General features: G+C 47.9%; 1 protein-coding gene and 1 non-coding gene across 2 annotated transcripts; one reads left to right on the top strand and one right to left on the bottom strand.

Moving 5' to 3' along the window:
- Positions 1-901: 901 nt before the first annotated feature.
- SFXN4 (sideroflexin 4) lies at positions 902-25928 on the top strand. Its single transcript, XM_053583522.1, has 15 exons — positions 902-907; positions 1373-1717; positions 3591-3656; positions 4057-4131; positions 5245-5271; positions 5356-5410; positions 8066-8091; positions 9426-9479; positions 9563-9619; positions 9846-9911; positions 10411-10489; positions 11319-11434; positions 15816-15901; positions 18136-18253; positions 25573-25928. The coding sequence occupies exons 1-15, from the start codon at positions 902-904 to the stop codon at positions 25648-25650; spliced, it is 1254 nt and encodes a 417-aa protein (XP_053439497.1). The 3' UTR covers positions 25651-25928.
- On the bottom strand, positions 18539-18675 carry LOC128582871 (small nucleolar RNA SNORA2/SNORA34 family). Its single transcript, XR_008379294.1, has one exon. It is a non-coding gene; the product is annotated as a small nucleolar RNA SNORA2/SNORA34 family (small nucleolar RNA).
- Positions 25929-27665: the final 1737 nt, after the last annotated feature.

The following is a 27665-nucleotide window of genomic DNA, read 5'->3' as shown; positions in this document are numbered from 1 at the left end:
CATCAGGAAGGCTGTGAAAAGAATAGTGATAGTGACATCAACTTGTTCTAATGTCACTCCAGCTCCTTTTTTTTTGCAGTTTTTGGCCGGTACTGGGTTTGAACCCGCCACCTCCGGTATATGGGGTCAGCACCCTTCTCCTTTGAGCCACTCCAAAGGTGCCGCCCGAGCTCCTTTGTTAAGACTGGACTATAGGGGTCCAAAGTGGAGAAGCAAAGTCAGCTGGGGACTTTGTGACATGCTTGAGTATAGAATCAACCAAATAATACATTCCACTCACTACTGTGGGTGCCATAGATGGATTTCTGGGGCATAATGTGAACACAGGAGGGGGGGTCCTATTCAGCTCTGGAAGTCAGGGAAAGCTTCCTAGAAGAGGAGAGGCACTCAAAGGGCAGTGGTTCTCAGCCCGTGGTTGCAACCCCTTTTTAACAATGAAAATATATTGCGGGGGCGGCCCCTATGGCTCAAGGAGTAGGGCGCTGGCCCCATATGCTGGAGGTGGCAGGTTCAAATCTAGCCCCGGCCAAAAACCGCAAAAAACAACAACAACAACAAAAGAAAATATATTGCGGCATTAGGAAGGTTGAGAACCACTAGTTTATAGAAAGGTGAGCCAGGTCACTTAGGCCCCTGTTACTGGATGGAGGCCAAGGCAGGGAGGCATTGGCCAGCTGGATATTAATGGCAGATGCTGACACTTCCACTGGTTACTGGAAGGAGGGCCAAGGCGGGGGTGGGAGGGGGCACCAGGGGGGGCATTGGCCATCTAGGTATTAATGGCCAATGCTGACACTTCCACTGGGCCAGGAGCTGTGTTAATGCACGTACAGTTTTAGGTTCAAACAAAATCCTGGGGTAGGTACAATTCATCTCCTCATCTCACAGATGAGAAGTAGGCATGGAGGTATTGACTCGACCAGGGTCACAGAACTAAGTGTGTGGTGCCCAGGCCTCTGCAGGACCCCTGGGCACCAGAAAACACCGACCCGTGGCTTCCACGAATTCAAGGGCAGTACGCACAGCCTCCGTGCTGAGGAAAGGGGTGGAAGGAAGGGAGCCCATGTTTTTTTGCTTCAAATATTATCTATATGATCTGGCATTCAACAAAAGAAACTGGATTTGTCCCAACATCCAGGAAAAAAACTGTCGGGCTGTGACATAGTGCACTGTGCCCGGGGCCCCAGGCTTGGTTTAATGCTGTTGTCACCTTTTTGAAATTCTCAGTTTTTGAATAAACGGTGCTGCATTTTCAATTTTCACCAAGCCGTAAAAATTGTGTAGCCGGCCCCAATGTAGCTGACCAATACCGTGTACTCTTGACTCTATGGGCAACTGAAGGGATTTTCGAGGCTAATGTCCACGGGGCGAGGTCGTGGGGTACCCCCGGGGTCTTCGCAAGGGGTGCTGTGATGTGGGAGGAGGGCGGAGCCAGAACTGGAGGATTTCGCTCGCCAGAACGCGGGGACTCCGGGCAGGCGGCGCGGGTGCACGCGGGGACTCCGGGCAGGTGGCGCGGGTGCGCGCGGCCGGGGGCGGGGTTCTCCGTCGGGATCCTCCTACGCGCGCGGCCCGGCTACTGCGGCGGCGGCGGCCCCTCCAACCACAGCAGAGCTTCCAGGAAGGAGGAAGGGCTGGGTCCCGGTGGCTCCCTTGGTACAGGGGCGCGGCCGCCCGCATGGAGCCCAACGTTCGCTTCTGGATCTCCGAACGCCAAGTACGGCCCGGGCCAGGCGCGGCTGGGGGCGGGGAGGACGTGGGCCCGGCCGCGCTGCGCGCAGTGGGGCTGGCGCGGTGACCTTGAGCAGGCCACGTGGTCGCCCAGCGCCTAGTTTCCTGGTCCAAGATTCGGGCTTGGAGCGCGCACCACCCATGTTCCTTCCCAGCTTAGGCCGCGGAGGGGGACAAAGGGGCAGTCCAAGCTTGTCGAAGGCCATGGCCACAAGGTCCCCAGCAGATCTCCCTATCTAGTCTAAGCAGTGTCTTAAGCTGTGGCTGAGCAACAATCAGGGAGAAAATCAGGTCTGGAAAGGCTTTCTTTGGGAAGCTACTCTTCCAAGGGAAGTAACGCGGGCCTCACCTCCCTGTGTCTAGGGCAGAGCTGTCCAATAGAAATGTGATGGGAGTGGTCTCTGTCATTTGAAATTTTCTAGTGGCCACATTAAAAAAGTGAAAAGAAACAGCTGCAATTAATTTTAATAGAGTACATTTTGCCCAACAGGTGCAAAATGTTAACATATTAACATAAGGAATAAGAACATTAATGAACTATTTTACATCCTTTTTTTGTGCGGTCCTTGAAATCCGGTGGATGTGTTTTTCCTGCGGCACATCTGGGTTCAACTTAGCCACAGTTCTCAGCTCCACAGCCTTGGCGAGGGACTGAACAGCAGGGCTGTGGGGTATTCCCTTTTTTTTTTTTTTTTTCAGGTGGGGAACTTGGAGAAGGGACAGGGAGCTCAGGTTGCCCCCAGCAGAATAGGGACTTAAAGCCAGAACTACCGCGAAGTTTGGGTCTTGTTGGAGCAAACCACGTCTCCTTTCTGACCCCGCTGTGTTTATCTAGTTTTACTGGGGTGTCCGTTCTATATTACTGGAATTAAACCTCACCATGATCCTCAGAGTGAGGGACAGATTCAGAAACCTTCACAGATTCAGAAACCTTTTGAGGTCATACATGGAATATGAACAATAGGCTGTTTTGAACCCCAAAATCCGGGCTCCTAACCTTTAAGAGCAATCTGATGTTGAAGGGTTAAAACACAGACTGCTGAGTCATTTCTTGCTTGTGTTGCCTTGAGCTCATCACATCCACCAACCCTAAGCCTCAGCTTCTTCACCTGTAAAATGCGGAGTTTGTGAGTGATACCGGACTTTCAGGTACTTGGTCTTGGTGATTTGAAGAATAAATCCGCGGACCACAGATGGGTGGTAAGACAATTTATTCCCGGAAAAGAATACGTTTACACTAAAGCTCCTGGAGAGAAAACCCAAGTCGGGGAGAAAAGCTCTCTCTTGTCTAGCGGTACATATAGGTGCACAGGTTCCTTGGCCAGGAAATGAATGGACACAGTCCCTTCCGCTGGGGCAAGGTGAACGAATGTATTAATGAATGGACACAGTCCATTCACAGAATTGAGGCCTAGGAAACTTACATGAAATTGACCAATTGACCTAAGCATAGGAAATGGAGGTTCCTATTCAGTCATAAGTGTAAAGGGAAGGAGACACCCAGCTGCTAGTGTCTCCTCACCAGTTGTTTGTTCCTTTTGGCTATTGGAGCCTCCAGTGGGGGTGGGAGATTTCCCCCGCCCCCGCCTACCCTCCAGCTCCCTGGTTCCTCTGCCGGCTGCCGCAGCACCAAAACAGCCAAGGTGGAGGCAGCAGCTCTGCTGAGCTGGCTGGGGCGCCACCACCCCACCTGTCCTGTATCATGAGGATTCCAGACGATGAAGCTGGTTAAAGGCAGATCACAGGATAAGGCTCCAGTTTATAGTTTCTCCCCCAAAATGTCAACGTTCATTGTTACCATATAGCTTTAGTTTTCTACTGTTGTTAACCTTCTCTCTGGTACTTTTCTCTGTCTTCAGTCTTTTGTTCGACGATTTCTTCAGTGGACAGATTTATTAGATCCTCTGAATCTATTCATTTCAGTTGTAAGTATTTTCTTGTTTTAGAGATAATGAATTACATGTTTTCAAACTTGAAAACCATGTGTCCCCTTTATAAGCAATTGAAAGAACAGAATCTATATATGATTTTGTTTTTCTTGTGGAATGAGTGTGTTAGGTTGTAAGGGGATAAATAAAAGGCTAGTGTGGCAGCACCAGTGGGGAAGCAGTTGGGGCCATCTAGCAAGTGGGAGGCCTAGATCTGAATGGCACATGGGGCTGTCCTAATGGAACCTGTTGGGAAATACAGTCTCTGTAGCTACTTGTACCATTGAAATCAGGTGTGCAGGGGAAATACACTATGTGCTGGGGGTGAGCTTGTGATTCCTAAGTCTGTGGATAAAGCTGAACAATGTTGAGATTGTTTCTTGGTTTCTGATTATAGGAACAAATAGAAAAAGCAAGGCAACTATTGTTCACAAATGAAGATGCATCTACACAGGCCTTGGAGGACCAAAAGGTATGTCTTGTGTACACAGGTGTGGCTGGTTTCTGCCTGCCTGGTTTGAAATCAGGTGGAATTTTGGTGGCTAATTTTGTCATTGTTATATACTGCCCAGGAGACCAACTTTTCAAAACCAGGTTCGTTTTTTAAATGTAGTTAGAATTCCACAGGATAAACTAGACAGATCGCGGTTCCTCCTATGCAATGAAAACTGGTGGGAATTCTCTATAATTGAGTCCTGGAGGCCCTTGACAAACTGCAGAATTCAGTCAGAGTTTTCTGAAGTCAGAATCTATTTTCTGTTACGAGTTAGAGTTCCTGCCCAAAGGCTCAAACCAAGGATTCTTTTGAGACAGAGTCTCGAGCTATCGCCCCTAGGTAGAGTGCTGTGGCGTCATAGCTCACAACAACCTCCAACTTGGGCTCAAGGGATCCTCTTGCCTCAGTTTTTCTATTTTTAGTAGAGACGGGGTCTTGCTTTTTTGCTCAGGCTGGTCTTGAACTCATGAGCTCAAGCAATCCACCCACCTCCACCTCCCAGAGTGCTAAGATTACAAGCGTAAGCCATCACGCCCGGCCAAACCGAGATTCTTTATCTACCTTGCCATACAGAGCTCACAGACATTAGTCCCATAAGACAACCTCTGGGGAACTCAAATATTTAACTTGGTTTTTCTAAGAACTTGTTGGGGCGGGCGGCACCTGTGGCTCAGAGGGGTAGGGCACCGGCCCCATATGCTGGAGATGGCGGGTTCAAACCCAGCCCCGGCCAAAAACTGCAAAAAAAAAAAAAGAACTTGTTGGGGATTCTGGCTGACAGCATGGCTCTATTGTAAGCCACTTGGCTAGTGGCATAGTGTCACATCATCAGCTTACAGCTTGCTCTGAGTAGGGGCAAGGAGCTCATCTGAGGGATAAGTTAGGTGTTGGTCCTCTCCAAGGTTAGACATAGGACCTTTGTTTATTCATTTGATTCACTCATTTTGATTTGTTTCATCCATGTTGTAGAAAACAGTTCTGGCCTTCATTCTTGGGGCAAAGATGACCCCAGAAATGAGACTGATGAGATTCTTTGCTGCTAAGCCACTGCTAAAAGATACTGCTTTCTTTTCTCTTCTTGTCTTTTAGATACAAGAAGCTTGGAAGAGGAGTCTTGTAAGTTTCACCCCCTTCCGAATTTTTAGCCTCCTAAAATAACAAAACGAAACATCCAGCTAACCTTTGCGCCTCCCCTCTAAGTCAACAGTGCATCCTGACAGCAGCCAGCTGATCCCCACTCTCTTTCGACCTGCAGGTGAGTTGGTTCTAATTTTCTTTTTTTTTTTTTTTTGTAGAGACAGAGTCTCACTTTATCGCCCTTGGTAGAGTGCTGTGGCGTCACACAGCTCACAGCAACCTCCAACTCCTAGGCTTAGGTAATTCTCTTGCCTCAGCCTCCCAAGTAGCTGGGATTATAGGCACCCACCACAACACCCGGCTATTTTTTTTTTGTTGTTGTTGCAGTTTGGCCGGGGCCGGGTTTGAACCCACCACCCTCGGCATGTGGGGCTGGCGCCCTACCCGCTGAGCCACAGGCGCCGCCCCAGAGTTGGTTCTAATTTTCAGAAGTGGGTTGGAGCTTGGCATCCGTAGCAGTGGTTAGGGTGCCAGCCACATACACCGGGGCTGGTGTGTTCAAACCCAGCCCAGACCTGCTAAACAGCAGTGACAACTGCAACAAAAAATAGCCAGACATTATGGTGGGCTCCTGTAGCCCTAGCTACTTGGGAGGCTGAGGCAAGAGAATCGCTTAAGTCCAAGAGTTTGAGGTTGCTGTGCTCTATGTGCCATGGCACTCTACGGAGGGCAACATAGTGAGACTGTCTCAAAAAAAAGAAGTGGCTTGGGTAGAGGTGGTTTGTAGCACTAAGAAATCTATCTGCCTTATTTATGTTTTTTTTTTTTGCAATTTTTTGGCCGGGGTCGGGTTGAATCCGCCACCTCCAGTATATGGGGCTGGTGCCCTACTCCTTGAGCCACAGGCGCCGCCCTATCTGCTTTATTTTATTTTTAGTTTATTTATTTATTTACTTATTTTTAGAGACAGAGTCTTACTTCGTCGCCCTCGGTAGAGTGCGTCACAGCTCACAGCAACCTCCAGCTCTTGGGCTTAGGTGATTCTCTTGCCTCAGCTTCCCAAGTAGCTGGGACTACAGGCACCGGCCACAACACTCGGCTATTTTTTTGTTGCAATTTGGCCAGGGCCGGGTTTGAACCTGCCACCCTCTGTATTTGGGGCTGGCGCCCTACTCACTGAACCACAGGTGCAGCCCTATCTGCCTTATTTTAATATTTTTCCCCCTAGCAAGATTCCTAATGTTGAGTTGGGCACCACACCTTAAAAAGAATGCTCATGGCATCTGGGGTTTTCGGTGGAGACAAGCAGCCTCAGGACCCAGAGCTGTGTCCAGTCCTATGGAAAGATACGGACTTTGAGAATGGAGTGACAGGCCTGCAGGTGGATCCACCCTGCTCCCTCATGTACCAGGGAATGTAGCAATTACTTCATGGTTCTAGAACTCGTGCTAGAACTAGTATTAAGGATACCATTTAGGCTCTGCGCCTGTAGCTCAAGTGGCTAAGGTGCCAGCCACATACATCTGAGCTGGTGGGTTGGAATCCAGTCCAGGCCTGCCAAACAACAGTGATGGCTGCAACCAAAAAATAGCTGGGCATTGTGGCGGGTGCCTGTGGTCCCAGCTACTTGGGAAGCAGAGGCAGGAGAATCGCTTGACCACAGGAGTTGGAGGTTGCTGTGAGCTGTGACGCAACGGCATTCCACCCAGAGCTTGAGGTCTGTCTCAAAAAAAAGGATACCATTTAGTATTCTCTCTCATTTATCTTTTGTTTTTTTTTTTTTTTTTTTTCGTAGAGACAGTGTCTCACTTTATGGCCCTCGGTAGAGTGCTGTGGCATCACACAGCTCACAGCAACCTCCAACTCCTGGGCTTAAGTGATTCTCTTGCCTCAGCCTCCCAGGTAGCTGGGACTATAGGCGCTCGCCACAACGCTGGGCTATTTTTTTTTTTTATTTTTGTTCTTTTCTCTCTCATTTTTATCATATCTAAGATGAGAGGAATAAAGTCCAAGATCTTTCCAACTATAACTCTGTATCTGATATAAACAAGACACCGGAAACAACATGAATATTCATCGATTGAGACTAGTTAACTAAACTATTCTTTAAAAAGAATGAGGATGGCTTGGCACCTGTCGCTCAAGCGGCTAAGGCGCCAGTCACATACACCTGAGCTGGCGGGTTTGAATCCAGCCTGGGCCCGCCAAACAACAATGACGGCTGCAACCAAAAAAAAAAAATAGCCAGGCGTTGTGGTTGGCTCCTGTAGTCCCAGCTACTTGGAAGGCTGAGGCAGGAGAATCACTCGAGCCCAGGAGTTGGAGGTTGCTATGAGCTGTGATGGCACGGCACTCTACCCAGGGTGACAGCTTGAGGTTCTGTCTCAAAAAAAAAAAAGAATGAGGATGGTAGATGGAACACAGACCAAAAAATGAAAAAAAAAAAAAGTTAAGTCCTCTGTGCTCATATGGAAAGATCTTCAGAAAGTAGTTTTCACATAAAAAATGCAAAGCATAAAATAGTGTATGCTGTTCCTAGTTGTACGATTAAAGGCCATGTTTATGGGAGAATCTGTGGCTACCTTCAGGAGGGGGACTGGGATGGCAGTGGGAGGCCTTTCTGTATAATGTGCTGTTTTGATTTTTTGTCATAGTTACAGTAATTTTATGCACATGGTTTATGTTTTTATTACAAAAAAAAGAATGAATAATATATGTCCTCTGAGGTCTGTGCCTTTAGGAGGCTGGAGAAGAGGTTTGCAGGTGGGTGGCGCCCTCTCAGCCTCCTGCCCCGGCAGCTACAGGCACTGAGGTCTCTTCCTTCCTTTGCCAGCGTTCCTGCCTTTCACCGCACCCATGGTGAGTAAGCTGCTACTCGCTGTTAGGAAGCTGCCAGGGCTTTAGGAAGATGCCCACCCATCTCTTAAGCTCAACTGTGTCCCTCCAGCTCTGGACCCCTGTCCCGTGACTGCCTGATGGGTGGCTCTGGGCCCCACCTGTGACCACTGGCTGCTGTTCATGTGTGTAGTATATCCATTTCCCCATACCCCGCTTGCCCATTCGGACATCTAGGCCTCTCAAAGGCCCATAGCATCACACATTCTTTTTTTTTTTTAAACACCCACCACAGGTTGAGCATCCCTAATCCGAAAATCCAAAATACTCTAAAATTCAAAACTTTTTGAGCACTGATGTGACACCATGAGTAGAAAATTCCACAGCAGTCAAAGCTTTTTCACATGCACAAAATTATTTAAAATATTGTACAGATTACCTTCAGGTTATATGTGTAAGGTATATATGAAACACGATTTTTTTTTGAGATGGAGTTTCACTTGGTAGAGTGCCGTGGTGTCACAGCTCACAGCAACCTCAAACTCTCAGGCTCAAGTGATTCTCTTGCCTCAGCCTCCCAAGTAGCTGGGATTACAGATGCTCGCCATGATGCCCAGCTTTTTTAAGAGATGGGGTCTTGCTTCAACTCTTGAGCTCAGGCAATCCACCTGCCTTGGGCCTCCCAGAGTGCTAGGATTACAGGCGTGAGCCACCATGCCCAGCCCTCATAAAAGGATTTTGTGTTTAGACTTGGGTTTCCTCCTAAGACATCTCATTATGTATATGCAAAGAATTCAAAATCTGAAAAAATCTGACATCGGAAACATTTCCAGTCCCAAGCATTTTAGATAAAGGGATACTCAGCCTGTATGTCCAAAGCATCACAGAGGACATTACAGTGAGTTAAGAGATGTTCCCGGTCACAAGCTCCACGTAATTGTCTCTGTCCTTCTCTCCTCAAATCCTCCACTGATACAGCCCCTCCCCTGGGACCTGGAGTTGCCTTCCCAGCATGATTGTCTCACCTTGGCTCTCCGATGTGCTTTTGCCCACATCACTGGCCTGTGTCTGCCTCCCCTGTCAAGTGCCTACCTCCTGGCCACCCTGGGGGACTGCAGGTCTTAGGCAGGGCCCACTGAGCTCCTGGGTGTCCTCAGAGCTGCCAGTTCAGTGCCGTGTAGGTGTGCGTTGAACCTTGGCCTGTCTGCTACATGACAGCCCCTGCACCCCCCATTTTCCTCTCCCACCCCAGCTCCTAGGGGGCTCACTTGTACCTCTCCCCTGGAAGGTTCTTTGCTCCTGTAAGCTCTCCCTCTCCCAAAGTACTTGTAACTCTGCTGTACTTCTCTTCTTTAAAGGTATTTTTGTCGATGATGCCAGCCAGAGGGATTAAGTCCATAATTTTACCTCAGGTAGCAATTATTTCTGTCTCACGATTACTGAATTCTCTTATGCTTGAAACCAAAATGTGGTCCATCTGCCTCTGCTTCTTCAGGTTTCCTTGTACACGTACATTACGGCATTCACCTTCATCAATGGAAACGCAAGTTACGTGAGTATTATGAGTATACAGTGTTGTGTGAATGATGCCCCATGATCATATCAATGTGCACAGCTATGATTTAATAAAAAAAAAAAAAAATATATATATATATATATACAGTGTTGTATTATATTTCTTTGAGGAGAGGTTATGTGTGTGCTTTTTTTTTTTTTTTTTAATCCTTTCTGGGCAAATCTGTGGTATTTTCCAAATTTGTATTTTCCTTTTTTGGTAGAGTCACCATCAACCAGAAAGTTTATTGCTAGGAGCAGGAGCAGTTGTTTCTTCAACCTTCTTTGGGGTAGGTATTTTTATTTATTTTTATTTTTTTGAGACAAGACTCTCATTCTTTTGCCCTCAGTAGAGTGCTGTGGCGCCATAGCTCACAGGAACCTCAAATTCCTGGGCTCAAGCAATCCTCTTACCTCAGCTTCCCGAGTAGTGGGGACTACAGATGCCTGCCACTATGCCCAGCTAGTTTTTCTGTTTTTAGTAGAGATGGGGTCCCACTCTTGCTCATGCTGGTCTTGAACTCCTGAGCTCAGGCAATCCTCCTGAGCTCAGGCAAACCTCAATCTGTTGGACAAGTTTACATGACCTCTCTAAGCCCCTGTTTACTCCTTGGATGAACTTGGAGAGTGTCTCAATGTTACAAGAATTAAAACACAAAAATAGGTGGAGGGCACTGGCAACAGTCCCACCTGTGATAGAAACTAGGTCAATGTGAGCTCTCTGGTGTTAAGTATGTTCAGCTTATTTTTGGTCCTATGCAATAATGATTTTTCTTTCTTATTTTCTAGTTAATCCCTCATTTCATCCGAATGAAATACTTCCTGGTTAACCCTTTGATCAAAAGAGCCTTACCTGTCTTCTTTCTTGGTGAGCAGGGAGCATGCAGTCTGGGGCTTGTCTTTGTGGTCTGTGAGCCTTTCTCTGTCTCCAGAGACACCCAAGTCTATTGGCGACATTGTCATGGATGACAGCTACCATTTGTAGCCTGCTGGCCCCTCCCAAATTAGATCATTGTAGATACCCTATTAATTACCAATGGATGAACATAAGCCTGGAAGCACAACTTACATTTTAAAGACCCTCCATACAAACCCTCTACATGCATGATTTCACTTAAACAGCTCACAGGTAAGAAGTGTTATTATTGCCATGTACAGATGAGAACAAGGTGCAGGGATGTTAAGTCACTTGCCCAGAGTTGCATAGCAAGCAGGTGGCAGCATGGGGATCCCAGCCTGGTGGTCAAATGCCAGACAGAATAACAGAGATATTAGCTAAATATTTTGAGTTTGCCAACCTGCAAGCTCACTACACCATGCTCCAGATTTGGGTTTAGGAATCACAGCAGTTTGAATCATTGGCAGACTGACTTTGGTAGTGAAATTGGAGAATTATGTTACAGAAACCTGGTCCAACCAGCTTAAGCAAAGATGAGAGCTGTATGTCAAGGATCCTGGAGTTTCTTCTGGAATTCTGTCAGGGAGTTGGGCTGGGCCTCCAGGGTGCTGAGAGTTTGACCTAAGACTGAGTAGCCAGCAGTTCTGAGGGTTGGCCCAGCCTGTGGCAGGTGACCATCCAAGGGACAGGAAAAGGGCAGCCATGAGAGAAAGAGGCTGAAAGTGGACAGAGACCCGGAAAGATGTTCCTCAGCTGGACCAGGCCTCATCCTTCTGTTGTGTCCTCTTTACATCTACAGCCAATGTTAGCGCCGGGAATGTCTTGGCGTCCCGAAGTTTTGAACCTGTTCGAGGGATTCAGGTCATGGACAAAGAAGGCAATGTTATAGGCCATTCCAGAATTGCTGCGAGAAAGGTAAGGGACATGATGGAGCCATAGCTACTTCTTCTTTGGGCAAAGAATTGATTTTTCTGTTTTAGAGCTGGTGACAAATTACATCTACCTTCAGCCTATTCTTACCCTGCCCTCCCTACCAGTATGCTGAGAGGGAGGCTTTGCATTTTGTCCCCTCTCATGTGTAAAAGATGGGGCATTGGTCTGGGTTCTCCAAAAACACAGAACCAATAGGATATATGTATATACCTGTTAAAGGATTTATTTTAAGTAATTGGCTTGCACGATTGTGGCTGGTGAGCTGGCAATCTGCAGGGTGGGCTGGCAGGCTGCTCATTGTTGATGTTAATCACCTTGACCACATCTATAGAATATCCCACAGCGATACCTTGATTAATACTTGATTAAATATCTGGGTGCTATCACTAAGATGAGCCATGAGGCTGACCGTGATAGAGGCCATCTAGAAGGTTCTGGGATCCTCTCAGTTTGAGATCTTGTTCCTCAAGTTCCATATCTGCCCTCCCTTTTCCTCCTCAGCAGATTTTCTTTTTTTTTTTTTTTTTTTTTTTTATTGCTGGGGATTCATTGAGGGTACAATAAGCCAGGTTACACTGATTGCAATTGTTAGGCAAAGTCACTCTTGCAATCATGTCTTGCCCCCATAAAGTCTCAGCAGATTTTCTTTTTTTTTTTTTTTTTTTTGTGGTTTTTTTTGGCTGGGGCTGGGTTTGAACCCGCCACCTCTGGCATATGGGACCAGCGCCCTACCTCTTTGAGCCACAGGTGCCGCCCTCTCAGCAGATTTTCTTACGGACCAAGGAGATGGACTTAGGAAATCCAGTGCTGTGATCTAAAACTCTTAATAAGGCCTCAGTCTGAATAATTTTTACTTCTGAATAGTTTATTTTTTCCCTCGATTCAACACAGTGGCTTCTGTGTATATTCAACTAAGAACCTGCCACAGTCTCTAGTAGTTTCATTTTGTTTGTGGACTTTTAAATAATATGTTTTTAGCAGTGAGATCTTTTCTGGTCTTTGTGAAATGGTTTTAGCTGAAGAATTACTATGTGAGGCAGTTGTTTACAGATGCCACAAAGAGTGGCAAGGAACAGCCCCAGACACCAAGGGGAGGGACTGCCTGGGCATCTCCCAGGGTCAACACACAGGTGGATTAGCCAGCCAGACGTCCTCCGACTGGCCAGCATGTTTGTGGAAGACGACGAGGTCTGAAAAGTGGCTGTTCTTTCTTTTGGTAAATACATCATTATTTGGTTCCCAAAACATAGTACCCTAAATCCTGGAGAATGATGGATGAAGCTGAATGAAAAACCATCAGATACAGGTGAATTTCTGCTAGCCCATCTGGTAGCATGGCCCCTTTTTGAAATGAATTACAATAGGGATGTAATAATCATAAGTAGCAAGAAGTAGAAATTGCTGCCAGAAAGAAAATAGGTCTTGAATTTGAAGTGAAGGTTCTGGGCCTAAAAAACTACCCTAGTCTATTTAAAACAGTTGTGTGGTAGGCTGGGTACGGTGGTGCATGCCTAAATCCCAGGACTCCAGGAGGCTGAGGTGGGTGGATCTCCTAAGCTCAGGAGTTCGAGACCAGCCTGAGGAAGAGTGAGACCCCCGTCTCTAAAAATAGCCAGGCGTTGTGGCGGGTGTCTGTAGTCTCAGCTACTTGGGAGGCTGAGGCAAGAAAATTTGCTTGAGCCCAAAAGTCTGAGATTGCTGTGAGCTATGACGCCACAGCACTCTACCAGGGGTGACAAAGTGAGACTTGGTCTCCAAAAAAAAAAAAAAAAAATAGTTGTGCGACTGTCACAGCTGCCCGGTTGCAGAGCATTCATTTCCCTGTCTTTACCACATGTCAGCACTATGCTCCCTTTTATTAGCAAGCCATGTTTCATTGTGAGGATATGCCATTCTGCTTATCCCTTCCCTGGGCGACGAACCAGTGGCTTGCGTCCAGTCTTTGGCGTTGATGGGTAATGCTGCTCTTAAGGTTCACTGGCCCTGTGTATGTGGAGGTGTCTTTGCTTTTCTCCTTAGCTCAGTCTGAACTTTAGGGCATTAGTGTTGCCATGAGCTATTCATAAAGCCAGAGGGAGAGTGAGAGCAAATTTTTACTCAGCAAGTTGTTCTCAGGCACCTCCTTCCTGCCAGGAATGGTGCTGGGCTCTGGGGACACTCACCAGTCAGCCCCACCTCTCCCCAGGGGCACTAGAGAGGTGGCCTCAGTCCTGGCTGGCTGTCTGGAGCCCTTCACACCAGGAGGGACTTCTTTTTTTGCAAGAGAGCCAGGGTACTATAAAAGAAAAGGTTTAATGGTCTACTTAAAAAAAAAAAAAGTTTATCTTTCTCTAAAGAATGCAGTGTCTGCAACTGTGCGTAAGCATAAGCATTCTTTTTTTTTTTTTTTTGGCCAGGGCTGGGTCTGAACCCGCCACCTCCGGCATATGGGACTGGCGCCCCACTCCCTGAGCCACAGGCGCCACCCATAAGCATTCTTTTATCATTTCCCTGTCACCAAAAGGTTTATTTTCTTTGGCTGAAATTTCAGAAACTGCGTAACCAGCAATATCTGATTGTAATAGGGCACCTTTGATCAGATTTCAGGCAACTCGTGATGTTGTTTTCCCCCAACTGCCTCTCAGTTGCAGACAATGCCTCCTCATGACAGGTGTCTGGTCCCTGTATACACAGACAGACGGAGAGAGGCGGGCCTTGCCCCACTGACGTGAAAGCAGCAGCCACTTTCGTCCTGAAGTTAAGAGATTTTACTTAATATTCCTAAAACTTTGTCTTAAAAACAACTCTCCTAGCCAGGCACGGTGGCACACACCTATAATCCTAGCACTCTGGGAGACCGAGGCCAGTGGACTGCTTGAGCTCAGGAGTTCCAAGACCAGCCGAACAAGAGTGAGACCCCATCTTTACTAAAAATAGAAAAATAAGCTTGCTCTTATGGTGAGTGCCTAGAGTCCCAGCTACTGGGGAGGCTGAGGCAAGAAGATCACTTGAGGAGTTTGAGGTTGCTGTGAGCTATCACACTACAGCACTTTACTCAGGGAGACAGAGTCTAACCCAACCCTCCTTGGCTTCCTCTGTTGTGCCAGGGAAGAGGCATTCCCTGCCGAGGGAATAGCACCGCAGAGTGCTGTGTTGCCACAGTTGGGCAGAGGTGTGAGCAGAAACAGGGACCTCGGGCAGAAGTCAGGAGCCTAGGAAGGTTGTAGCCAAGTCATAGGAAATTGGCAGTGAAAGGAACAGGGCTCAGGGGCTGGGTGTACACATTTGTTCTAGACACAGGCGTGTGCTGTCTATGAGCTGTGTCCTGCTCAGCGACTGGGCTTTATAAGTTAACGTGTGAACCATTTCATAGTCAAAGTTTCCCTTATCTGTCTCTAGAATTCCTGGGGTTAAAAATATTTTTTCCCCCTAAAAGTCCTTTAAAGTGTCCTCAAGGGTACATGGTTTTGTGTGTATGACCCATGTAGTAAATTATGTTTAAATGTTTAATATATATTGGCTTGGTGCCCATAGCTCAGTGGTTAGGGCACCAGCCACATATACCGAGGCAGGCAGGTTTGAACCCATCCCGGGCCTGCTAAACAATAATGACAACTGCAACAACAACAAAAAATAGCCGGGTCTTGTGGTGGGCACCTGTAGTCCCAGCTGCTCGGGAGGCTGAGGCAAGAGAATCGCTTAAGCCCAGGAGTTTGAGGTTGCTGTGAGCTGTGACGCCACAGCACTCTACTTAAGGTGACACAGTGAGACTCTGTCTCAGAAAATAAATAAATAAATGTTTAATACATGGAGTAATGTACATTATAGAAAAGAAGATACAATATTATAAACTGTAGATACAGATCTGCAAAACAAAATTTTACAGCACAACACTTGCGATTACACAGTGAAGGTTGGGTACGGACAGGTGGCGTCATGTGGGCATGATGTCACGCTGCTGTATGTAGAGCTGGTAGGGAATCACTGGGAAGCTGGTTAGGATGGGAGGCCAGTGGCAAAGTCCTGGGTTGAAAGGACAAAATGGAGCGAATCTCCGTGGCAAACCCCACGTTTCCACCCAGGGGCCTGCCATTTGGTTCTATAGCAGGGAGTTGTCTGGAAGCTGCCTTTGCTGATACTTAGTAGTTTATTTGGGACGGTTTGGTGACCTGATAGATTGTGGAGTCAGGGTGGTACCAGTCCCAGCTGAGCTCTGCACACCCACACTGGGAAAAGGAAAGGCATGTATTTGAAGTGCAGACCTCCGGCATTCTTTGTCTGAGTAAGAAAGAGGAGTTGCTCTTTGCCTGTCTCTGGCAGCGTCGTAAGATCCCTGGGAATCATCTTTCACCTTGTACCAAGCTGCTCTTCTCATTTTCACTAGGCCGTAGCAGAAACTGCAACCTCCAGGGCAGTGCTGTTCGGGACCTCAGCTGTCATTCCCGAAGTCTGCGCCTACTTTTTTAAAAGGTGAGCAGAACACTCCTCTCTCCAGGTAGTAATAAACATTTTGACAATTAAAATTTGTATTGTCAGATGCTGACCCTGCTGAGAAAGGTGGGAGGAGGTTACCTCAGTAATGTTCCTGAAAGCTCTGTCACCACGGTTAAGATAGTAAGATTTAAGATTGACTGGGGGCAGGTGTGGCAATCCAGATGTGCGTATCCCAGCAAACCTGGAAGCCAGCCTAGGCTCTGTCCTCAGCTAGCTCTGTCCTCCGCATGTCCAAGGACCTGCTGAGGCGCACTTCCTCACTTCTATATCAATGGGTTCGGATGTTTGCAGGCTCTCCCGGCTCTTTGTGCTGTGAATATTGCTCAAACCTTTTCCCCATTCCAAGCATGTTTTAAATTAGCTTAAATGGCCCCCGATCTAGTGTGAAGCAAGAGATGGCCTGGCAAACAGAGGGCCCGGGAATCAGACAGGACGCCTGTGGTTGCCTGTGTGAACCAGCCTGCAAGAGTTTAAGCCAGAGGGAGATGTGGGGGTTTAGGTACCAGAACAGGCCAGGAGCAGAGCCTGTGGCAGCTTGGACAGAAGCTCCCCTCTAGACACTCCTCCTGGCCCTTGTGGCTCTTGGCTTCCGTCTGACCTGTTGGATCAGCTGCTTTATGTTGAGAAGGGACCCAGCCTTGAATGATTCCCAGCTCATGTCCTCAGAGCCTCCTAATCAGAGATGAAACACAGCCAGCCCAAGGGAGGCAGGAATGTTATCCTCTCAGTTCAGAAGCCCCCAGGGGAGGAATCGATTGGCTCGAGTTGGCTCACATGCTCACTGCTGCTCCCACCCACCCTCTCCAGGGTGGCATATCTGGGAAGCCTCCTTGAGAACCACACATGGAGTGTGTTCTCAAGAAGCGGGGGCGTTCAGGCGGCACCTGTGGCTCAGTGGGTAGGGCGCCAGCCCCATATACCAAGGGTGGCGGGTTCAAACCCGGCCCCGGCCAAATTGCAACAAAAAATAGCCGGGCGTTGTGGCGGGCGCCTATAGTCCCAGCTACTCGGGAGGCTGAGGGAAGAGAATCGCCTAAGCCCAGGAGTTGGAGTTTGCTGTGAGCTGTGATGCCACTGCACTCTACCGAGGGTGATAAAGTGAGACTCTGTCTCTACAAAAAAAAAAAAAAAAGGAAGAAGCAGGGGGCATCCTGGACAGGGCCTCTAGGTGAACCCAAAGGAAGGGTACAGAGATTTTTATTTTGTTAGGGGTCTCAAAGTTGGAGGTCTGTTAAAGCCAGAACCTTTGTCCCATAAGGCCCTCGTGGATGGCACAGTCTGCTTGCTGGGGGCAGGTGGTCCTTGTTTTCCAGAGCCAGGATAGGAGGTAGTACCTGAGTGGGAGTCACCTCGGTGGGCTTTCTAACTCAGTGCCCTCATTTTGCATCTGAAAAAAACCCACAGCTCCTTGGGGGTGAGCAGCTCCCCTGAGCTTCTACCAGACACCCTCTCATTGTCTCTTAATGCTTTCCGAAGGTCAAGGTAAGAATGTCACATGCGTGTCAGGATAGCTCAGGTCAAGAGCACCAGCTTGAGAATCTCTGACCTTCATTTTGCCATAGGATTTTGGGTTCTGGGGGGGTTTGAATTTTTTTTTTCTTTTTGAGACAGACTCTCACTCTGTCACTCTGCATAGAGTGCCATGGCATCACAGTTCATAGCAACCTCAAACTCTTGGGCCCAAGTGATCCTCTTGCTCAGCCTCCCAAGTAGCTGGGACTACAGGTGCCCATCTAGATACCCAGCTAATTTTTCTATTTTTATTAGAGACAGGGTCTCGCTCTTGCCCAGACTGATCTCAAACTCCTGAGCTGTAGCAATCTACCAGCCTCAGCCTTCCAGAGTGTTAGGATTACAGGCGTGAGCTACCGCGCTCAGCCCATAGATTTTGAATAAATTCCTTTACTCAGCCAGTCTATGCCTCTGTTCCTCTCTTTTGCATGAAAGGGGTAATGCTAACACAACGCTCACAGGCTCTGTGTGGACCAAGTGAGCGAGTGCAGGTGATGTGTTGAACACTACACTGGTGGAGTCTAAGCGCCCAGCCAGTGTCGTTGTGCTATTGCCGGTTAGTAAGTTGAGCAGGAATTAGCCGCCACTGGGGCAGAAGGCCAGCCTGCATGTGGCCCTGGATGTAGTGATGTAGAGTGATGTAGTTACTAAGTCATGTAGCTTAGCATCACTTGTGAGCTGTACCTTGTCTCTTACAGGACCCAGTTTTTCCTGAAAAATCCGCGGTCATTATGGACTTTGAAACTGTCTTGCACCATCCTGGTGATGGGACTGATGGTACCAGTGTCTTTCAGTATGTTTCCACAGATGGGGCAGGTGAGTGTCTCACATTCGACTTTCAGAGAAAGTTACTTATTTCCTTGTTATAAGAATAAAATAAATAAATTATTCTCCTCCTAAAACAAATCTGCAAAGTTTACAAAAGTAGAAAACAAAGTACCATTGACCCTTGAACAACATGGGAATTAGGGATGCCAACCTCTGATGTAAAATATCTGAGTGTAACTTCTGACTCCCCAGAAACTTACGTCCTAATAGCTTCCTGTTGACCAGTATTAAGACTACAAATCACACTAGCCTACATCTATCACCAATGACTCATACTGGTTCTTTCTAATGAATTGACCATTACATTTCCAAAGTTCTGAAATGGCCAACAGACCATAGAAAGATAATTCTTTAGGCTCCTGCTTGAAACCAACAGCTTCAGCAAACTGCTGGCCTTGATTCAGGGCCAGTGGAACCCTGTTTCAAAAAAAAAGAGGGGGGGAACCCGAGTGCGATGACCCACGCCTGTAATCCCAGCACTTGGGAGGCTGAGGTGGGTGGATTGCCTGAGCTCATGAGTTAGAGACCAGCCTGAGCCCGAGCGAGACCCCATCTCTAAAAAATAGCTGGGCATTGTGACGGGTGCCTGTAGTCCCAGCTACTTGCGAGTCTGAGGCAAGAGAATCACTTAAGCCCACGAGTTTGAGGTTGCTGTGAGCTATGACAGCACAGCACTCTACTGAGGGCGACAAAGTAAGACTGTCTCAAAAAAAAAAGGAAGGAAGGGAAGGGAAAGAGAGAGAGAAAATCCTGAGGAAAGTGAATAGAGTGAATGTATTTACCACTTACTAAGTGAAAGTGGATCATCCTAGCGGTCTCCATCCTCATCTCCTTCACATTGAGCAGATGGAGGAGGAAGAGGATGGCCCCGTCTTGCTGTCTCAGGTGGCAGAGTGGGAAGACAATCTACATATAAGTGGACCCACGCAGTTCAAACCCACGTTGTTCAGGGTCAACTAAGACAGTATTTACACACAATTCTATCCCCCAAATCTCATGTGAAATTTTGGATTCTACTTTCCTTAACAGTGTATCGTAGCATTTTTCTGGGGCATAATAAACCTGTTTAAAGATGCTTTATTAAAGAAACTTGACTCCATAATATTCTATATCAATGCTCCCTCCAGTGGAGCTTTCTGCAGTGATGAAAATATTCTACATCTGTGCTGTCCAACATGGTCATTACCAGCCACCTGTGACTGTCAAGCTCTTGAAGTGAGGCTGGTGTGATGAGGAACTGAGTTTTAAATTTAATTTTAACTTGTGCACCCATGTGTGGCCAGAATTATGGGTAGAATTCTGTGTAAATACTGTCCCAGTTGACCCTGAACAACTGTATTGGACAGCTCAGTTCTGTGGATGATTTGTAACATATTATAATTTATGATGAGTCAGGGTGCCTGGATTCAAGTTCCTAGCTGCTCAGTGACCTTGGTCAGTTAGCTCAGTTTCTTATCTTTTGTTACAGAGAGTTGAAGATAGTGGTATCTCTGCAAAGAATTGTTGCTCAGTAGGTATCAAGGACATTTTTTTTTTTTTTTTTTGGCCAGGGCTGGTTTTGAACCCACCACCTCCGGCATATGGGACCGGCGCCCTACTCCTTGAGCCACAGGCGCCCCCCTCAAGGACATTTTTTTTAAGTCAGAAAGCCGTCTTTTTAAATTTCTGAAGCTTGGCCATAAATTTCTAGGGAGTGTCAAGGACATTATTGATGCTGGTGGATATTAGCAATTCCTTGGCTGAAAATTTCAGTTGTTTGTTTCTGTCAATGACATTTATATTAGTAAGGTCTTCAGAAGCCTTTATGCTTAGACCTTATTCAGCACCTAAATTCTATAGATTTAGGTTTATAGCACATTAATTCAGGCAACCTTGCCAGCACATACGTGTAAGTTCTAAATTATTTTAAATACTTATACTTACTTTGGGGCTTAGGACATGGAGCCAGCATGTTGTTAAAATAAAATTTTGGAAGGTAAAAAAAATTTTTTTTTTTTTTTTGGAGATAGAGTCTTACTTTGTCACCCTTGGTAGAGTGCTGTGGCGTTACAGCTCACAGCGACCTCCAACTCCTAGGCTAAGCAATTCTCTTGCCTCAGCCTCCCGAGTAGCTAGGACTATAGGTGCCCGCCACAACACCTGGCTGTTTTTTGCTGCAGTTTGGCCGGGGCTGGGTTTGAACCCACCACCCTTGGTACATGGGGCCAACACCCTACTCACTGAGCCACTGCCTGGCCAGGCATGGTGGCTCACACCTGTAATACTAGCTTTCTGGGAAGCTGAGGCAAGTGGATTGCTTGAGCTCACAAGTTTGAGACCAGGCTTAAGAGCAAAATCCTGTCTCTAAAAAAAAAAAAGGCAGTGCCTATGGCTCAAAAGAGTAGGGCACCGACCCCATATGCCGGAGGTGGCGGGTTCAAACCCAACCCCAACCAAAAATAGGCATTGTAGCAGATACCCGTAGTCCCAGCTACTTGGGAGGTTGAGGCAAGGGGATTGTTTGAGCCCAGGAGTTTGAGGTTGCTGTGAGCTGTGACGCCATGGCACTGTACCGAGGGTGACAAAGTCAGACTCTGTCTCAAAAAAAGAAAACAAAACTTTTTTTTTTTTTGAGACAGAGTTTCACTATGTCACCCCCAGTAGAGTGCTGTGGTGTCACAGCTCACAGCAACCTCAGACTCTTGCGGTATAAATGAAGCCTTTTGGACGTATTACTTCTGAGTATGCTGGCACTCCCCGAGAGTAGAGCATTTGGCTTGTCTCCAGGCTGGCCTGTGCCAAGGGCCTTTGAACCTTGGTGGATCTCCGGCCCTGTCCTCTGGCGTCCTCCCAGTCTCTTGCTCAGGGCACAGATTTCCGATGGGGCACCTGCCTGGGCAGACCTGGGGCTGGGTGCCAGGATATAGCAGCAAGTGTTCCCTGCCCTATGTCTGCTGTTAAGGAGGGCTACTGTAAAAGAAGTGGTGACATCTGGGCCACCCAGGGCTGTGGTCAATGGGAGCCACAGAACCCAGGGACCCTGACCTAGTCTGGAGCCAGAATCTAGGCTCTGTGGTGTTTGGCATTAGCTGGCCATAGCTCTTGCCAGTTTTGTACTATTTTGAGTCATTACAAGTGGCAGGATTCATTTTTCCAGTACTATGAGTAACTTAGAGTCTACATCACATTATGATTTTTAGCCTCATCCCCTGAGACCTTTGTGCTGTGGCCTCTTTCTGCAGCTGGGCCCTGGCAGGCATGTGGTCTTCCCTCTAGAGGATGGGCCTAGTACATCCCCTCAGTGGTCGACGAGAGGCGGCCCTCCCCCTTCACTGCTACCATCCTCTGTCCCCCCCTGTGGGCTGAGGCCACTTACTGGCCTTCTTCAATCAGGTGGCCACTAGCCTAAAGTCACGGGGCTGCATGAGCTGTACTTGGTTCCTCAGGCCAGCAAGGGAGAGACACTCCTCCTGGCTGCTGGTGTGATAGCAGTGTAGCAGGATAGTGGAGGAGTGGAATAGTACTGTGGGGGTGTCAGGAAGGGAACAGCCTATGTGAAGTCACGGATTGTAGGAGAGGGGATGCCACAGTGTGCCTCCATTTCAACAAGAGTGGCTTCGGTGGGACTGTGCCTGACAATGTCTTCACAGTAACTCTTCAGAGTAAGCTTTGTTAGTCCCACTTTGCAGAGGCCTCAGCTGAGGCTCAGGGGAGATGTGCCGTCCCCCATCTGTTATGTGGCTGTGAAGCGAGAGGCCCTGAAGCCTGGGCCCAGCTGTGACCTGGCTGGTTGGTGACGTGCCTCACAGTTCCCATCCAGTGGTACAACTTCACGGTGGAGACAGGGAGGGAAGTGTTTCCAGGGCACAGCGGCTTATTCAGGTTGTGATTTGGAAAGATTCCTCTTTGGATCCTGGCTGGCAGGTGGACAGTTAGGAGGCTGTGGAAGTAACTCAGGCTGGAGGTGACAAGGTTTGGACTAGTCCATGTTGGCAGTTCAGAGAGAAATACTTGAACTGGATGCACCAGAACTTGGGAGCACTCGGATCAGGAGTGAGGGCAGTGATGCCGAGGAAAGGGTCAGGGCACCCAGGTTTCTGGCTGAGGGTGATGCCAATAGCCAGAAGAGAACCCAAGAAGGAAGCGCTGGCACTGTTACTAGCTAGGGTTACATTTGGCCATAACGGAGACGTGGAAACAGTGCCTTGAACTAGGAAGAAGTTTATTTCTTGTTCCTATAAAGTGTAAGGTACACGTAAGATGTCATCACATCATGCAGCCCTCAAGAACCTGTCTCCTTCCAGCTTAGCATGCTGCCACCAATCTGGGGGCACAAGATGCGCCATCCACGGTCCCTGCTGCCACGCACCACTCCGCTTTGCACTGGCCAGAACCCATCCTGTGCTGAGCCTTACTGTGAGGGGGCTGGCAATGAGGTCTTCGCGGTGGACCTGTTTAAAATCCTGCTGCTGTGGTGTTACCATCACACTTTGGGAGGAGCCGCAGCTACCGTAGCGGGCCCCAGTCACCATCACCACAGCCATGAGCATCAAGGTTGAGACCCAGCAGCTGCCCGTTGCCCTGCCCTCAGCACTGCTGACACCAAGCTGGGCACCACGGGCAGCAGCGCAGGGAGCAGTGGCCTGGGTGGCCTCACATTGGTAGTGCCTGCCAGCAGGGACAAAAAAGTCACCACAACAAAGGTTTTGGGAACAGTAAAATGGTTAAATGTAAGAAATGGATATGGTCTCATCAGCAGGAATAACACCAAGGAAGACGTATTTGTACATCAGACTGCCTTAAGAAGAATGACCCCAGGAAGTCCCTTTGCAGTATAGGAGAAACTGTGGAGTTTGATGTTGTTGAAGGAGAAAAGGCTGTGGAGGCACCAGGTGTTACAGGCCCTGGTGGAATTCCAGTCCAGGGCAGTAAAGACACAGCAGACCGTAACCATTATAGGCACTATCCATGTCGAAATTACCAGAATTGCTGAAATAGCAAGAGTGGGGGAAAGAACCAGGCATCGGAGAGTGCTCCCGAAGGCCAGGCCCCGAGTGCCGGCCCTACCGCGGGCGAAGGTTGTCACCTTACTACATGCAGAGAGCCTTTGGGCGTCGACCACAGTGTTCCAACCCCCCTGTGCAGGGAGAAGTGATGCAGGTACTGACAACCAGGGTGCAGGAGAACAAGGTAGACCAGTAAGACAGAGTATGTATCAGGGCTATAGACCATGATTCCACAGGGGCCCTCCTTGCCACAGACAGCCCAGAGGACCCCATGAAGAGAATAAAGAGAATCAAGAAGATGAGACCGGCTTGGTGCCTGTAGCTCAGTGGTTGGGGGGCCGGCCACATACACCAGGACAGGTGGGTTTGAACCTGGCCAAAGGCCTGCTAAACAATGACAACTACGACAACAAAAACAAACAAACAAACAAAATAGCCGGGCGTTGTGGTGGGCGCCTGTAGTCCCAGCTACTTAGGAGGCTGAGGCAAGAGAATCGCTTAAGCTCAAGAGTTGGAGGTTGCTGTGAGCTGTGATGCCACAGCACTCTACCAAGGGCAACACAGTGAGACTCTTGTCTCCAAAAAAAAAAAAAATTCTGCTGCTGTGGGAGACGAGAAACAGAGCAGGTGTAGTCTTGGTAGTCTGCCTTATATGGAAACAGCCGTTACTCAACAGTAAACATGGCTGAAATGCTATGGGGAGATTAGAGAAAAAACAATCACCCTGACCAGCAAGGCTTCATACGGGTGGCAGCTTTTAGAAATAGGTGGATTTTAACAGGCAGCAATGGGAGAGGGAATAGGGCATTCCCAGTGGAGGGTGCAGGATGGCTGAAAGGGCATGTGGGGCTGCATGTCACTGGCAGGGCGGGGGAGCCTGCACTGTCCGGCTGAGGAGGTAGGCATTGGGGGAGTCAGGTGAGGCTCGAAGGGGGCCCAACCCCAGTGGAGTGGAGGCAGGAAATAGAGTCAGTCTCCCCACACAACCCCAAATACCAAGTCTTGCTGGACCCTGAAAATACCCTGTTGGTCCAAAGTGGGCATGGAGGTATATGAGCAGGAGCCCTGGGATGGTGGGGGCCCCGACTCCTGGCCCCAGCTCCCGTGGCCGACTCCAGTTGCAGAGAAGGCCAAGAGGGGCTCCACCAGGCTCCCACCCAGAATGTCTCCTCAGACATACTATGGACTGCTGCACCTTTCAAGTCTGGAACCTTGAGGACCCTAACAGTGTTAGCTAGTACATGGATCACTACAAAAGTTTTGAGACAGGCTGTGTTAGGGTCCATTATTTCACTTCCAAGAAACACAGGCAACAGCATCCTTTCTGATTCACCCGTGCAAGTTTCAACTGGCTCAGTTTCTCGGTGCTGCTGGGAGGGCTTCATGTGCTTCTGTCTGCGTGGATTTTACGTTTCTTCATTTTTGTGTACCTCAGAGCTTTCATAATGACCCACACACACCTGCAACCCTGCTAGACTGGAAGTGTGGCTGGGTGTTAGGTGGTATTAGGGGATTGTTGCTAATTTTGTCAGATAAGACAGTGGCATAGTAGTTATATAACCATATCTCCATAAAAATGTCAACAAAGTCATGATTGCAAGAGGGACTTTACCTAACAATTGCAATCAGTGTAACCTGGCTTATTGTACCCTCAATGAATCCCCAACAATAAAAAAAAAAAAAAAAAAAAAGAAGAATGAAAAAAAAAAGTCAAAAAGTCTTTATCACTTGGAATTTTGTATTGAAGTATTTGTGGGTGAAATGACATATCTGAGAATTACCTTAAAATACTCAAAAAACTCCCATTACTGGGTACGGGGAGTGTTTGATGAAATAAGATTGCAGAATGTTAATAGGTACTGCTGAGTGATGGGAACATGAGGGTTCGTTACATTCTGTCTCCGTTTGTTTATAACTGAAATTTTCTATGAAAACGTTTTTTAAGAAGTTAGAGGGTTGCTTTCAGAAAACGAATTGTTTTTAGGCCGGGCACAGTGGCTCATACCTGTAATCCTAGCACCCTGGGAGGCCGAGGCAGGTGGATTGCTTGAGTTTAGGAGTTTGAGACCAGCCAGAGTAAGAGCAAGACCTCTCTCTCTAAAAATAACCGGGCATTGTGGCAGGCACCTGTAGTCCTAGCTACTTGGGAGGCCAAGGCAAGAGGATCACTTGAGCCCAAGAGTTTAAGGTTGCTGTGAGCTGTGATGCCATAGCACTCTACTGAGGGTGACAAAGTGAGAAAAGAAAATGAATTGTTTTTTAACTTGGCTTCTAAAGCAAGAAAAATTATCAATATTAATATTAGGAATTTGTGTTTTTCAGATACAGTGCAGTAAGCTGGAAGAGGCAATTCGGTCTTCAACAGAAGAAACACAACTATTCTATAACAGAGGGGTATAGGGGTGAGTTGCAGGTGAACTTGTTTGTTCCTGCTTGAAAACCACCTTCTTTCAAGGTTTCAGTTTACAGGACTTTGCCAGAGACTTTGCCCTGGGGACTCCAGAGGCGTCTGTACTAACATTATGACTTAAGATTGCATGTGCTGAGACCATTCCAGGCTGGTGTGTCTTTAATATGATGGGTGTATCCCCTAATCTTGACACCCCCATAGGCGTGCTGAGGCCATGGGTGGGGTGAGGACCAGCCCATGAAATCACTAATAAACTGTCTCAGGTTGAGTGTTTGAAGAAATATTCGATACAGGCGTTAAATCGCTAGTCTAAGGATAAACGTGACCCCTGTGGGGAGCCGTTTAAGTCCTCCACCCCCGAAAGCAATCCTGTTTCTCGACTCGGCTTACTTGATTCCAGACAACTACTTAAAATCTCTACCACCCTCCACCCTACGCCTTTCCTCTCCCTGGCAGAGGACTCTGCTTCCTCTTTTGCCAGGAAAATCAGGGGTATTGGCCAGTGGTGGGACTTCCTGGCTCTAACTCTGCAAACCGCCTTCCCTGTCCCCACCTTGTCCTCCACGCGAGGCTAGCTATCCCTCTTAACTGGTACCACATAAATGAGTCACCTGCTTCACTAAAAAAGCAAACCCCTTTCATAGCTAGACTTCTAAAGAGCTATCTACTCTCACAATCTCTGCTCTGCCTCCCGTTCTGCTAAGGCTTCTCTCATCCATGCCCCACTGCCCCTGCACTGCCACACTGCTGGGAACTCAGACTTGTCACTGAGTGGCCCATTTTGTTTTGCCACTGGGATGGATGTCCCACAGATACCTCAAAATCAGTCCGTTCAGACCTAGGTCAGCTTTCCCTCCCAGTCTCCGGAAATGACACCAGTTGTGTGAGACAGGATCGTTGGTGGCACCTTTCCCTTTCCCTCCAGCACCCCATTAGGTAGACAGGGCCCAGTGTAGTCATCTTAAGCCACCTGACGTCCACTGTTGCGGTGTCAACGCAGTCCCCTCCTGCTGCTGCCTGGTCTGTCTCCTGCCATCCCCTTCAGTCTGGGCTGTAGCCTGCTCTTCTAAACCACACCTGCGGAACAGCCTTAAATGCCTCGCCAGTGCATCAAGATCAAGACCAGATCCCTGGCCTTGCCACACCCAGTTCCTCCCAGAGACTGTAGTCTCTTCTCCCAGCCTTCACACGAGCTTGTCCCTCTGCTCCAGGGATACCTGCTTGTGCTTCAGGTCTGACTTTGACATTAATCACTCCTTCCAGGAGGCCTTCTAGCATTCACAGTCCTGAACTAGGTGTCTCAATACTGGCCATTCCACAGTATAATGGCCTGTTGGCTGATCCTGTTCCCCCAGGAGACTATGTGCCTTGATCAACAGGGACTGTCTTGCCCATCGGGGCAGCACTGGGCATGGCAGAGTAGGCACCCAAACATCTGTACTAGAGGAATGTGTTCAGCACATGCTACCCTACATCACCAAAAAACATTATCTGGCTTTTAATTTCCCCTTGGCCAGAATGATGGCTTTTTCCAGATATGATAAAAGAAGTTTCACAACAACCTAAAAGGACAAAAATCAATACAAATGATCTCCGTCTGGTCACAGGCTTACATAAAACGAAACTAAAGAAAATGCGCAAATTTATTTTTTGGCCTGGGGACTGATGCGGAAGATACATTTTTCTGCATAACTCAATCTGTACCTCCTTGCCTTCCCTTCTGTGTGACCCCTTACCCTCCCTCCAAAAAAAAAAGGTTAAAAATACCCAGTTTTGTTTTCCTCTCTTTAGTTCAACCCTTAACCCTCACCCCCATGTCCTTCTTAGAGATAAAGGAAACATCTTTCAGAGCCACATTAAATAAGAGAAACTGGTATACATTATTTTTTCTTTTCTTTTTAAAGATGACTCTTAGAACCCTGAAATATATATACGTGAGACAACAGATATAAAAGGTCTTCAGCCAGGCCCTTCTGAAGGAATCTTGTGCTAAAAATGCCTGCTT

This window comes from Nycticebus coucang, chromosome 3 (assembly GCF_027406575.1).
Source record: "Nycticebus coucang isolate mNycCou1 chromosome 3, mNycCou1.pri, whole genome shotgun sequence".
Taxonomy (NCBI): Eukaryota; Metazoa; Chordata; class Mammalia; order Primates; family Lorisidae; genus Nycticebus; species Nycticebus coucang.
This window is presented reverse-complemented; position numbering and strand designations above follow the sequence as displayed.

Excerpts from the sequence above, each read along its gene's own strand:
- SFXN4 (XM_053583522.1), top strand. Across the intron at positions 5,272-5,355 it reads AAGCTTGGAAGAGGAGTCTT|TCAACAGTGCATCCTGACAG; the intron begins GTAAGTTTCACC and ends CTCCCCTCTAAG. Across the intron at positions 15,902-18,135 it reads TGCGCCTACTTTTTTAAAAG|GACCCAGTTTTTCCTGAAAA; the intron begins GTGAGCAGAACA and ends TGTCTCTTACAG.